The sequence below is a fragment of the Cynocephalus volans genome, chromosome 8 (assembly GCF_027409185.1).
Source record: "Cynocephalus volans isolate mCynVol1 chromosome 8, mCynVol1.pri, whole genome shotgun sequence".
NCBI lineage: Eukaryota > Metazoa > Chordata > Mammalia > Dermoptera > Cynocephalidae > Cynocephalus > Cynocephalus volans.
The window spans coordinates 7762926-7776812 of NC_084467.1; the positions used below are offsets into that span (position 1 = coordinate 7762926).

General features: G+C 43.3%; 1 protein-coding gene and 1 pseudogene across 1 annotated transcript in view; one reads left to right on the top strand and one right to left on the bottom strand.

Moving 5' to 3' along the window:
• Nucleotides 1-1917: 1917 nt before the first annotated feature.
• The window catches only part of UBE4B (ubiquitination factor E4B), a 123767-nt gene continuing 111797 nt past the window's right edge, over nt 1918-13887 (top strand). Inside the window, exon 1 of the mRNA XM_063104746.1 lies at nt 1918-2597. Coding sequence (XP_062960816.1) covers nt 2574-2597 — 24 coding nt within the window. The 5' untranslated portion in view covers nt 1918-2573. The remainder of the gene's footprint in view (nt 2598-13887) is intronic.
• LOC134385432 (5S ribosomal RNA) lies at nt 8344-8462 on the bottom strand (annotated as a pseudogene).

A 13887-nucleotide genomic window follows, 5' to 3' on the forward strand; every position in this document is an offset into this window, starting at 1 on the left:
AACATCATTAGCCTTTAGGGAAAGGAAAAACGAAAACACAGTGAGATACCATTTCACATCTATTAGTCTGGCTGTAACGAAAAAGACAATAACAATTGTTGGTAACGATGTGGAGAAGGTGGAACCCTCATACCTTGCTGATGGGAAAGCAAAATGGTACAGCTGCTTTGGAAAACAGTTCGGCCGTTCCTCAAAAAGTTAAAATACAACCCAACAACTTCTCTCCTAAGTATATACCCAAGAGAAAGGAAAACACACATCCGCACAAAAACTTGAACACAAATGTTTATAGCAGCATTATTCATAATAGCCAACAGGCAGAAAATATGTAAAGGTCCATTAACTAAAAATTGATAAACAAAATGTGTATATCCATACAAAGGAATATTATTTGGCATGAAAGAAATGAAGTACTGGTACAGTATATGCTACAATACGGATGAACCTTGAAAACACATGCTAAGTGAAAGAAACCAGCACAAAAGACCACACAGTGTATGATGCCCTTCATGTTTATTCTCACAACAGGCGAATCCATAGAGACACAAGGTGTACTAGTGGCTGCCCTGATGGAGGGGAAGGGGAGATGGGGAGTGACTTGTTAATAGGTTTGGGGGGTTCTTTTTGGAGTGATGAAAATATTCTGTGATTAGACAGTGATGACGGTTGAACAACTCTGAATATACTAAAACCATTGTGCATTATAAATGGGTGAACTGTATGGTATGTGAATTACATAGCATTAATATTTTAAAAAAGAAGTGAACTATTACCATGAGTGTCACCAGGGGTTCAAGTTCTGGCTTACACAGAATTCCTTTCCTGGAGAGCATCATAATATGCAAAGCCAGCAGTGGTCTAACTCGACCCACAAATTCCTTACATATCTAGTTGTCAAGTTCCTATTTTAAGCATGTAGCAAACAAATGATAACTCTTAATCCTGGAATGCAATCTTTAAGATCATGGTTTCCTAAGCCATCCAGCACAGTATACTCTTCGTCTGTGGCAAAATCCAGAATTTCTAGATAGTGTTACTTTGACCATTCAACCTAGATTTGTGTATTGTAAAATATTTGCATCCTTGTCCAGCTGGGGATGGATTTTATCCATTGACTCCAAACATCTTTCTTGCTTATGTTGCGCGCACTTCGAAGTTATTTGCATCTCTCACCCATTTATACTTTCAAATTTTACCAATACTTTTGAACACACTTGAAGAAAACGATGACAGAAAATATCCCTCTAAAAGGACAAAGTAAAATAAAATTAACTGAAGTTCTGATGTGTTAGTTTTCTTCCATTTGGGCTTATTTGGAGGAGGTGGGAGAGGGCACCGAAATTTTTCAGAGCATGAGCGGTCACCACGGAAGGTAACTCTCTCCGCAGAAAGGAGACCTTTCCCCTTTCCTTGCCCCTCGTTTCGGCGGCGGACGTGGCGAGTCGGGGCGGCGGTGGGTTTCATGGGCCCCAAGTCCCTAAAAACCTGGCAAGCGCGGGAAGCCGGGGCAGACCCGGGGCGAGCGCCCCCTGCAGGCCGGGCTTCCCCGGCGCGCTTGCCGTCTCCCTCCCCCGCCCCCCCGTCCCCCCGTCCCCTGCTCCCCCGCCCCCGTCCCCTGCTCCCCCGCCCCCCTACCCGGGGTTGGACCCGTCGCCCCCGCCGGGTCGCCATGGCAACGCCCCGCCCCGCCCCGCAGCCCCTCTCGCCCCACCCCCCGTCTGGCGCGGCTGCGGGGGAGGGGTGGGGCGAGGGCGGGGAGAGGACGCAGGAGAGAGGAAATTGGCGGCGCGACGCCCGCGGCCTATTGGCTGCCGAGGCCCGGAGGCAGAAGCCCCGCCTCCCTGGCTGGGGTCACGTGATCCCTTTCAAAGATGGCCGCCCTGTTGTTTTGATGAATAATACTTGGTGGGGCGAGGGGGTAAGAGTAGGGGTGGAGGGGTAGGAGGATTTATTCTTCCAGCGAGAGCATCGCCGTCCTTCCCCTCCCCCCTGCCCGGGCTCCAGCTTGGAGGAGGGGCGTGGCCGGCCTGTTTTAGGAGGGGAGGGGCTCTCCTTCCAGTGCTGGGCTCTGCCAGGGCGGCTGTGGGGTCGCCTTACCTTGGGGCATCGGCATCTACCCTGCAGTCGAACAGTTCCCGCCAGGGGCAGCGGGTAGGAAGGAGAGCAGCATCTGCGGGAAGAAGTGCAGCTGCCGCGCCGCCACCGCGAAGACACTGCAGGCTCGGGGCACGAGACGAGCTAGAGACCGCGCTGCCTGGTCTGGGTAACCTGGGGAGAGGGTAGTTAAGTGGCGCTTTAAGATAACCCTGTAGCAGCAGCGGTGGTGGCGAAAGGAGACTGCTCAGGGCATTGGCAGCTGGAGGAGGCTCTGGGGTGACTGGAGTGACCGAAGCCAAGGCAGTTCAGTGCCTCTCGTGTTCTTATTTTTTAACCTCTGACTATGCAATTCTGAAACCTCCCCCATTCGGGGGACTAGACAGCCTGATAGACACCTTCCACCGTCCTTCCTCCCGCTCTGGTCTCGAGAACAGAAGGATCTCTCCCTAACGCCTTTCACCATTAAGAGGAAAGCGATGGAGGAGCTGAGCGCTGATGAGGTAAGGAGGCGGGGGGACACCTTGAGGGATTAGTTGGCAACTCTTTCGCTCTTTGGACAGGGATGATACTGCGCCAGTGGTGCCTGGCCTTTGGGTTTGGGGAAGGAATGGAAATGACATTTTCCAGGAATGAAATGACTCCCTGAGAGGGCCTCCGGTTTTATTCTCCTTTATTTTCTTGCCTTCTTTCTTCATTTGGAACTCCATTTGCTGCTTTTCGAGTGTTCGTTTAGGGTCTGAAGAAGAGGGGAGCATCTTGAGGTGTTCATTCTTTTCTTTAGGGTATTTAAGCAAGAACAGTTAGATTTATATGAAGTTAAAGCGTGTGTGTGTGTCTTCAGGGAATTAAAGAATAATTTCGGATGGAATCAGAATGTATGGTGGGTGTTCGTGTTGGACTTGAAATCCCAAATATGAGAATGCGTGGCCATCTTATTGTATAAATTGATTAAGCATACCTTTGTATTTGGGGATGGCTTACAGACAGATTCTTTGACATTTAACAAAATATGTAACTTCTAACAGTGTAGAGAATGTCAGTTAAAATGACTTCAGGCATTCTCTTTCATTCTACCTTTTCCTAGTTCTTGTTCCTTTCAAACTGCGTTTTGCTGTAGTAGACTGAACAGGAATTGGAAGCAAATGACTTTGTAAACTCTCTCCTGTTCTCATTTCTAAAAGGAGCCATACAGGTCCCCCTCTTGATGTTTTATAGATCGTTTAATAAGATTGTCGTAAAAACAGTGGCAATTTCCTCTACTGACTTTTTCCCTGCCGTTTTACAAATTGGGAGCTTCCCTTTCAGGACCCCTGCCGGCCGTATCCTCTTCAACCTACCACCTCATTTCTTCCACTGGTTCAAACTTCCCTTCAGTATTTTGAAAGCAATCATCTATCAGGTTGGTGGTATTCTAAGATTTCCGTGCTCCAGTTTTAGCTACAGAGTAGTCAGTGTGTTTACATAGAGACTGAAATTTTCCAGGCATAGGGCGTGCAAGTGGTGGGTTAAGGGTCAGGTAGGAAAGGAAGCAAATAATTTGTTGGTTGTCATACTTGGTCGTTTGGAAGGTCAGGGTTGCCCATTCTGTGTTACTTACTGACTTTGTTTTCCTCACATACTTCAGGAATGTAATCTTAAATGAAAAGAATATTGAACAGTTTCCTTCACCCTCGTAGGAAATATCAAGAGATCTCCTTAGAGGCACTTTGTTTTGTGTAGCTTTTAAAAGTATTTCTGTTCTTTCCCATCTTTCTTTAATATTAATTCTAATGAGTAATTTATTTTAAAGTAAAGAGACTGTTTTTTAGTAGTGCTTTACTCCCAGCAATTACCTTTCTCTTTGATGATCTCTAAATAGTCCCTGGTTTGGGGCTGGCCGGTTATTTCAGTTGGTTAGAGCACAGCGTTGTAACACCAAGGTCAAGGGTTCTGATCCCTATACCCACCAACCACCCCCCACCCCAAAATAGTCCCTGGTTTAGAGGCTGTTACATACTTGAGTTTTCACCAACAAATCGTTTTCAAACTAATAAAGCATACAGACCAGTTAAAGATACAGTATAATCTGAAATGTGTCTCTTCACTTTACCCAGCCCTTGAGGAAGGTGTAACTTTTTTGTGACCATATAAGGAACACTTGTATCCTTTGTGGAGGAGATAGAAGAACCTTTATTAAGGCCAAAAAATATTAAAATAATTTTGAAAAAAATCACTAATATAGGATCAAAATAAATTTATCTTCAACAGATTAGTTGGCCTGAACACAAAGGGACAGTTTTTTTTTTTGCTGGCTGTCTGGTACAGGGATCCAAACGCTTTGATCCAAAGAGACAGCTTAATAACTGGTAATTTTACTCTCAGCAACACCTAGAACAAGTTGTTTTTTAGGAAAAATCTGTCAAGTTTTTTTTTTTAATCCAATTTTTAAAATTTTAGGGTTAGGTGAGTAATTCTCAACAGAGCCATTTCCAAAGCTTTTGCTTTTGCTTTATTACTCTGTTGGTGGAAACTTGTGTCACAGATATGGTGGGTGACATTGATTTGGTTAGGAAATAATACATTACATTTATATCATGGAAAATTCAAGCATACATTTCAGGGCTTAAACAGGCAAGATAGTGATTTTTTTCAATCTAAATTAAGAAATTAGGTAAGGCAGGGTTTCATATTTCAACAAAATGAAAATGTATGAGAAAGCAGTCTTATGAAAAACAAAGGCTGGTATAACCAGACTAGTAGCTTTAGAATATTTTACATTATAGACACTTTCTGGTCCCTCTCGTAGAGCACCTTGAATTCTTGTGCTTTTTTCCTCTTGTGCTTTGTAAGTAGAGTACTCTAACTTAATTGCTGTTTATTATTTATATAGTGCGTTACAGTGAGTTCATTGCTCTGTAGAGCAGATCCATGACTAAGTTCATTCTCTTCAGGAACCTTCATTCCAAGGCATCATTATTTACATTATATTCATTCTATAGCCTACTCATGTGTTGTTTTTCATATACGAAGATGATGCTGTGAGTAGGGCAGGTGTTTTAAATTGTTTTTCAACAGTGATAATGAGATTGCCTTTTTTTTCTTTTTTTTCTTTTTTTGCTAAATTTTCTTAACTAATTCATCTGCAAGATTGTTGGTGGGATTCGGTTTTAGAAGAGTGGTTTTAATCGAGAGTGTCGTGTTCCTTCTCAAATGCAGAATATGTCATTTTGGACTTTTTGGCAGTGTTGTGTATGTGCAAAAGGATTGACATTTAATAACAGTTTTAGAAGCCTGCTCTGTGCCAGGCACTTTACTGTGTGATCAAGCAGGTACTATTTTCTTTAATTTACAGGTGAGGAAACAGATTTAGTTTAAGTAACTTGTCCGTAGTGACCTGGCTTAGAGGTGACAAGGTTGGAATTCAAACCCAGGGCTCCTAACTCTAAAGCCCTTTTAACTATATTTTACTGCTTAACAACTGGCCATAAATTCACCACAGCTTCTATGTAAATATCCTACTAACATTGACCCACTCTGCTTGATATGCATAGTTTTTCTGTCGAAGAGTGGTTTTGCGTGAATGTGTTCCTGATGTGATCAGGTCTTTCTGGTACTGACTCACAGCTCCCCCACCCCCACCCCCAATTGTTCACTAGACAAGCATTTAAAGAAATTATAATTTAATTGGGGGTGGGGCAGATAGATAGGAACCCAACAATTACAATATAGTTCCAAGTGCTATTGTGGAGATTTGCACAAGACACTAAGAAAAACAGGAAGGGACCCCTGCTGGGGCAATGTCTTAGTGAAGACTTTCAAGAAAAAGTGATACTGAAGCCAAGTAGAAGTTGCCTATAAAGAGCCCTGGGAACTGGCTGTGAGACTGGAGAGCTCAGGAAACAGCATGAAGTAGTGGGACTGGGGCACTGGTTTTGCCTGGGGGAGTAGCAGGCACCAGATCTGGAAGGGCTGTTAGAAATGCTTAGGAGTTTGAACTTTCTCTGTAAGCCTTTGGGGAGTTTTAAGGGATTAGAAAGATGACCTGGAAAGGGTGTAGGGGGGGTATTGGAAGAAGATGGCTGCAGACCTGGAGACAAATTAGAAGTCTATTCTAATTAGGTTGCTATCTAGGAGCAAGGCAGTGGAGTCTGACCGAACTAAGACATTGGTGGTGGGAGTGGAGAGGAGCAATCAGACACCAGAAATACTGAGAATCTCAGTTAATCCAGTTCTAACAATCAATTAGATGTAGGAGGTGGGGGGAGGAGAAAGGGAGAAGGTGATCCCTCAGTTTCTAGCTTGAGAGAACAATGGATTGGGTTGGATAATTAATTCCAGGCAAGGAATGGATTTTGGTAAAAGTAGAGTTGTGTGATGCAGCATTGAAAAAAATCAGTTGAATTGGAGACCTCTACCCTGGCCTTTTTGTGTGTGTGTGTGTGACTGGTAAGGGGATCGTAACCCTTGGATTGGTGTCGCCCGCACCACACTCAGCCAGTGAGTGCACCGGCCATCCCTATATAGGATCCGAACCCGCAGCCTTGGCGCTCCCAGTACCGCGGCGCTCCCAGTACCGCTGCGCTCCCAGTGCCGTACTCTCCTGAGTGAGCCACGGGGCCGGCCCCACCCTGGCCTTTTTACTCTATCGTCCCCAACTCTTTGACCCTTTCTTTCCCTGGAACAGGCCTGAGGATCTAAGCTCACTTCTCCCCCCAGTAGATAGTTGCTACCACTTGCTTTATTTATTTATTTATTTATATTTATTATTATTTTTTTTAATAAGATGACCGGTAAGGGGATCTTAACCCTTGACTTGGTGTTGTCAGCACCACGCTCTCCTGAGTGAGCGAACCAGCCATCCCTGTATAGGGATCCGAACCTGTGGCCTTGGCGTTATCAGCACCACACTCTCCCAAGTGAGCCATGGGCCGGCCCATACCACTTGCTTTATAATTGGGGTTCTTCTTCCTCAAGCCCCGCAGAAAAGTGGGATGTAGCCTCCCAAGCCCCCTTTCCACTGCTTTTATTCATTTTAGACAAGAGACAGAGAATAATCATATTAGCTGACATTTATTGAGTTCTTAATGTGTGCTGAGCACTTACTTGCTTAGCAAGATAGGTACTAGTATCCCCATTTTACAGATAAGAAAATTGAGCCTAATAGAAATTAAGTAACTTACTGAAAGGCACACAACTAGTAAGTGGTAGAACCTGGATTCTAATTCAGAGCCTGACTCCAGAATTCTCAGTCCCTTTGCTAAACCACATCCAAAGCAGAAATAACTGGAGTGAGTTGTAACATTTACAGCATTCTTATTGTCTCTCTTGAGATGGAAAATGGAAGCCCCAGTGGACTTTTATTCTCCAGTTGTTATTGCTGACAGCAGAGTGTATCAAATAGCCCTCAACTCTTGTAGGAGAAGAAGGCAGGAAGACTCCTGCTCTGTGCAGACTGCATTTCCTCACCAGGTACTTGTAGTGTGTCTAGGGAAAGGTGTCTTCCTATAAGCAGTTCATTCAGTGATATTTACAGTTTACCCTATGAGCTCTGCTTATGTGGAGCTTTGCTCTAATGTGAGGAGACAGATAATAAACAAACATATACACAAAGGATGTTCTTTGCAGATAAGTGTTATGAAGAAAAATAAAGTAGCCTCAAGGGATGGAGAGCAGTGGGGTATGTGGAATGCGTGCAGTTTTAGGAGGTGGCTTTTGAAAAGAATTTAAGGGATGACAGGGAGCCGTCTGGGGGTGAATGTTCCCAGGTATAGGGAATAGCAGATACTAAGGGTCCTGAGTACCTTAGCATTGTTGACCTGCTCCAGGAACAGCAGGGAGGCCAAGTGTGGTTGGCGACTGCTTCGCAAGAGGCACAGTGGCGGGAGATGAAAGCACTTATGCTTTCAGCAAAAAGTTACAGAGTTCTCATAACTGCCTCAATCAGTTCTGAGATGTGCTTGCGCCTTTTTTTCCTTCACATTTTGATATCTTTGAAATTGGAATGCTGCTTGTAATGGATGGTGTCATCATTGTTGGCCAGGTGGCAGTTGTGACATGGTTGTCATTTCCTGTTTAGGTGCAAACCTGGTTATACTCGTTCATATTACCTTCAGTTGATCACACTACCTGTGTTAAATTTAGTTGCCATTTCAAATGCCTTCCAAAAAATTACACTTTGATTCAGGAATGAAAGCAAATGTTACTTTGTATGCAGAGAGGACTGGTAACAGCAGTGGAGCGTCAACTCGATATTATTTATTTTTTTAAAGCCTACAGCACCTGGTTTTCCCAGATGGTCTCCTGTCTAAGTACTAGCCAGGCTTGATCTTGCTTAGCTTCCAAGATCAGATGAGATCAGGCATGTTCAGGGTGGTATGGCCATAGACTCAATTTGATATTAGTAAAGAAAATGTTTGTTGTTGGAGGAATGACTGCAATTCTATGTTTTACTGCTCAGCAACAACCAAGCGCGTAAGGGAGCTTTAGAGAGGTGGACATCCACAAGTCTGTGAAGCTGTGTCACAAATTTGTAACTGAACATGCAGTTAGGAGAGTTGCCTTTCACACGTAGGCAGTGCAGCTGAAGGCTAAAGACACTCCACATTCTTCAAAAAGAAATTTCAAAGCAACGAGACTTACACTGATGACTACTCTGACATGGTCTATTGTTAAGGCATTTTGTTGTGGTTTAATGGGCAGTATTTTTTTCTTTTCTTAGTGGTGCAAAAAATAATGGTGCAGGTTACAATCTGTGATGTTTTACAATTGATGAAATACAGTAGTATATGCCCAGCATTGTTCTAGATTATGAAGATATACCAATGAACAAAACAGACAGAAATCTCTACCCTGGTGGGACTTACATTCTGGTTTATGTTGTCCAAGAATCATTCAGGCTGCTATGAAGAGGATAATAAAAGGGGAAAGAGTGAAAGCAGAGAGAGTGCCGGTGAGAGATGACGTGGGGGCCACGAACTAGGGTTAGTGGTGGAGAAGGTGAGAAAGGGTCAGATACTGGATGGTCAGGTATTTTGTGGGTACAGCCAATAGGATTGGGTGATGGGTTGAATGTGGGTTGTGAATGAGTGGAGTCGAGGATGGCCAGATGAGTCAGGCTGTCATTGGGTTCATTGGGTTGATCGTTGAGATGTGAAATAGCAGCTGCTTAAGTCAGGTAGATGTTTACTTCTCTCTAATTAAAAGTCTGGGTAGGAGGCTGGGACTGGTACGGCAATTCAGTGCTCATGAGGAGCCCTGGCACCGTCTGTTTTGTTGTACCACTTTCCTAACATATGGCTTCCAGCTTTTGGTCCATGCATGTTTGCATTCTAGCTGGAGAGAAGAGACGAGAAGTGAATTTGGGGTTGAGAGGGTGTTCCTCCTCTTTCATGCCAGCTTGGAAGTAGCACAGATCACTCTTGCTCTTCTCCCACTGCCCAGAACCTAAGTCACATGGCTGAAACTACTTGTTGGGAATGCTGGGAAATAGAGCTTTTACTGGGTAGCCATATATTCTGCTAAAAGGTCTCTTATGTTACAAAAGGAGAACAGTCTATGTCTTTCTTTCCAAATCTGAAACACTCTGTATCTTCCTAAGGGAGCTAACCTTAAATCAACTTCAGAGTCCAGAATCTCTGGGTGATGTATAGTCCAGGAACCTTTAGATTAAAACAAGGTGTTTGCTGTCCCCTATCCCTCATCTAATGTGGTAGAATAGGATAGGATAATGGAACTATAAGCTTCCACTAGGAAAAGAGAAGAGTGGGGAGTACATACCTCTCACGGTCCATAGCCATTGTCACTGCAGAACTGTCATGGCTTCCCGCCTTGGCAGTGGGGAGAGTTCCTGACTTAGCCCATCTAGCAGCCTGGGTCTGGTCTCTTGGAGGAACTCCCTTGTCCCTGGCCTTCTGTAGACTCAGGGTAGTTTTTCTGTGTCTCTTTCCTCTGGGGCTGGGGCTGGGGCTGGGGCTGAAGTAGACATTGGAGAATATCCCCTTCTTGAGGCCAAATAGTTTCTCCAGCTTGCTTCCTGCTGGATACTGAAGGAGTTGGCTTTTTCAACCTTACTTAGCCCTCAATTTCCAGACCCTGAGTAAACTTAGACTGTAGACCATGACATTCCTTAGGCAGATCTATATTCTCTTTTATCTCTGCATGCAAACTGGCAAGCTGCAGCTGGAGTCTGTCTCATGCTTGTGGGACTTCTTGCTTAAAGCAGCATGCAGCCAGCAAGCACCCAAATTCTGAATTGTTCAACCAGTTCCCCCAGAATTACAGGCCATGTTGGCATGCGAGCTGCTTTATAAGGTGTCACAGATTTTACCCAGCATTGTATTGTGGCCTAACAAGGGTCAGCAGCCTTCCATCCTGCCATATCTGTGCCCATGCTGATCCCTAAGCCAGGGTCACGTATTTATTTATTTATTTGGTGGCTGGCGGTGTGGGGATCCGAACCCTTGACCTTGGTGTTACAACACTGAGCTCTGATCCAGCTGAGCTAACCGGCCAGCCCCAGGGCCACATATTTATATTCTATTAAGGTTGATTACATCCAGGTTCCAAATTCTATATATTAGTTAAGATAATTGATTTGGATGCTGCAGCAGAGAGATCCAAAATAATAATGGCTTAAACAGGGTAGAAGTTTATTTTTCTTTTAAGTAAAAATCTGGATAGGTGGTTGAGAGCTGCTTTAGTAACCACATGGTTATTAGGGGGCCAGACTCACGCTGTTTAGTGTGCTGTCATCTTTAGCATGAGGAAACTAGTTTGTAGTCCAAGATAGCTGCTCCAGCTCCTACAAGGAAATCTGCATTCCTGTCCTCAGTTAGGGACTGAGGGAAGGGGAGGGCATGGTCCTGCCCCTTAAGGGCATGATCAGGAAGTTGCATATATCATTACCTACATCTCCTTGGCCAGAACTTAGTCATATGGCCACACCCAAATGTAAAGGTATTTGAATGCACACCAGGAGGCAACTAACTCCCTTGACCACAGTGATACGAGGAGTTTTAGCCTAAGTAGCTAAAAAATGGAGTTGTCAGATACCGAGATGGGGAAGATTAAAAGAGAATATTTGGAGGGAGAAATGAAATGATCTATTTTGAACATATTATGACTTTCTTGCCTATTATTTATCTATGTGGAGATGTTAAGTACCTTGTGTGTAGGGGTTTGCATTTCAGGGGGAAGGTTGGGGTGGGGATACTAATCCGGAAGTTGTCAGCATATTTAAAAACGATGGGAATGGACAGATTACCTAGGAAGTGCATAGAGATTAGCATAGAGAAGAGGTCAGAGGACTGAGTCTTGAGCCACTCCATTATTTAGAGGCCCGGAGATAAAGAGGACCCAGAAAAGGAGACTGATAAGGAACAGCCATTGAAGTAGGAGGGAAATCAAGAGAGCATGAAGTCCTGGCATCCAGGGGAAGGAAGTGTTTCATGTTGGGGGAAGTGTTCAACTCTATCGAATGTAGATAAAGTGAGTTAGAGGAAGACCAAGACTTGACTATGGGATTTGGCAGTGTGGAAGTCACTGATGACCTTGATGCGACAGGTTCAAGAGAATAGGAAAAGCTCAGGAGTGAGGTGTAGGCCCAGGGGTATACTGGGGAGCCATCTGTAGGTGGTGGAAGCCATGGGTTTAAAAAGTGAGGAGAAAATATTTGGTGAACATATCCTTTTATTTATTTATTTATTTGTTTGTTTATTTGTTTATTTATTTGTTTCTTAATTTTATTTTATCGATATACAATGTGGTTGATTATTGTGGCCCATTACCAATACCTCCCTCCCTCCTCCCTCTCCCCCCTCCCTCCCGACAATGTCCTTTCTGTTTGCTTGTCATATCAACTTCAAGGAATTGTAGTTGTTATGTCTTCTTCCCCCCCCCAATTTGTGTGTGTGTGTGTGTGTGAATTTATTTATTTATTTTTAGCTCCCACCAATAAGTGAGAACATGTGATATTTCTCTTTCTGTGCCTGACTTGTTTCACTTAATATAATTCTCTCAAGGTCCATCCATGTTGTTGCAAATGGCAGTATTTCATTCGTTTTTATAGCTGAGTAGTATTCCATTGTGTAGATATACCACATTTTCCGTATCCACTCATCCGATGATGGACATTTGGGCTGGTTCCAACTCTTGGCTATTGTAAAGAGTGCTGCAGTGAACATTGAGGAACAGGTATACCTTCGACTTGTTGATTTCCATTCCTCTGGGTATATTCCCAGCAGTGGGATACCTGGGTCATATGGCAGATCTATCTGCAATTGTTTGAGGAACCTCCATACCATTTTCCATAGAGGCTGCACCATTTTGCAGTCCCACCAACAATGTATGAGAGTTCCTTTTTCTCCGCAACCTCGCCAGCATTTATCGTTCAGAGTCTTTTGGGTTTTAGCCATCCTAACTGGTGTGAGATGGTATCTCAGTGTAGTTTTGATTTGCATTTCCCAGATGCTGAGTGATGTTGAGCATTTTTTCATATGTCTGTTGGCCATTTGTATATCTTCCTTAGAGAAATGCCTACTTAGCTCTTTTGCCCATTTTTTAATTGGGTTGCTTGTTTTTTTCTTGTAAAGTTGTTGGAGTTCCTTGTATATTCTGGATATTAATCCTTTGTCAGATGTATATTTTGCAAATATTTTCTCCCACTCTGTTGGTTGTCTTTTAACTCTGTTAATTGTTTCTTTTGCTGTGCAGAAGCTCTTTAGTTTGATATAATCCCATTTGTTTATTTTTCCTTTGGTTGCCTGTGCTTTGGGGGTCGTATTCATAAAGTCTGTGTCCAGTCCTATTTCCTGAAGTGTGTCTCCTATGTTTTCTTTAAGAAGTTTTATTGTTTCAGGGTGTATATTTAATTCTTTAATCCATTTTGAGTTAACTTTAGTGTATGGTGAAAGGTGTGGGTCTAGTTTCATTCTCCTGCCTATTGATATCCAGTTCTCCCAGCACCATTTGCTAAAGAGGCAGTCTCTTCCCCAGTGTATAGGCTTGGTGCCTTTGTCAAAGATCAGATGGCTGTAGGTGTGTAGGTTGATTTCTGGGTTCTCTATTCTATTCCATTGATCAGTGTGTCTGTTTCTATGCCAGTACCATACTGTTTTGGTTATTATAGCTTTGTAGTATAGTTTAAAGTCAGGTAGTGTTATGCCTCCAGCTTTATTTTTCTTGCTCAGCGTTGCTTTGGCTATGCGTGGTCTTTTGTTATTCCATATAAATGTCTGGATAGTTCTTTCCATTTCTGAGAAAAATGTCTTTGGAATTTTGATGGGGATTGCATTGAATTTGTATATCACTTTGGGTAGTATGGACATTTTCACTATGTTGATTCTTCCAATCCAAGAGCATGGGATATCTTTCCATCTTCTTGTATCCTCTCTGATTTCTCTCAGCAGTGGTTTGTAGTTCTCATTATAGACATTTTTCACATCCTTGGTTAACTCAATTCCTAAGTATTTTATTTTTTTGATGGCTATTGTAAATGGGCAGGCTTTCTTGATTTCTCTTTCTGCTTGTTCACTATTGGAGAATAGAAATGCTACTGATTTTTGTGTGTTGATTTTGTATCCTGCTACTGTGCTGAAATCATTTATCAATTCCAGCAGTTTTTTTGTAGAGGTTTTAGGCTGTTCGATATATAGGATCATGTCATCTGCAAACAGGGACAGTTTGACTTCATCTTTTCCAATCTGGATGCCCTTTATTTCCTTCTCCTCTCTGATTGCTCTGGCTAGTACTTCCAACACTATGTTGATTAGGAGTGGTGAGAGTGGGCATCCTTGTCTAGTTCCTGTTCTTAAA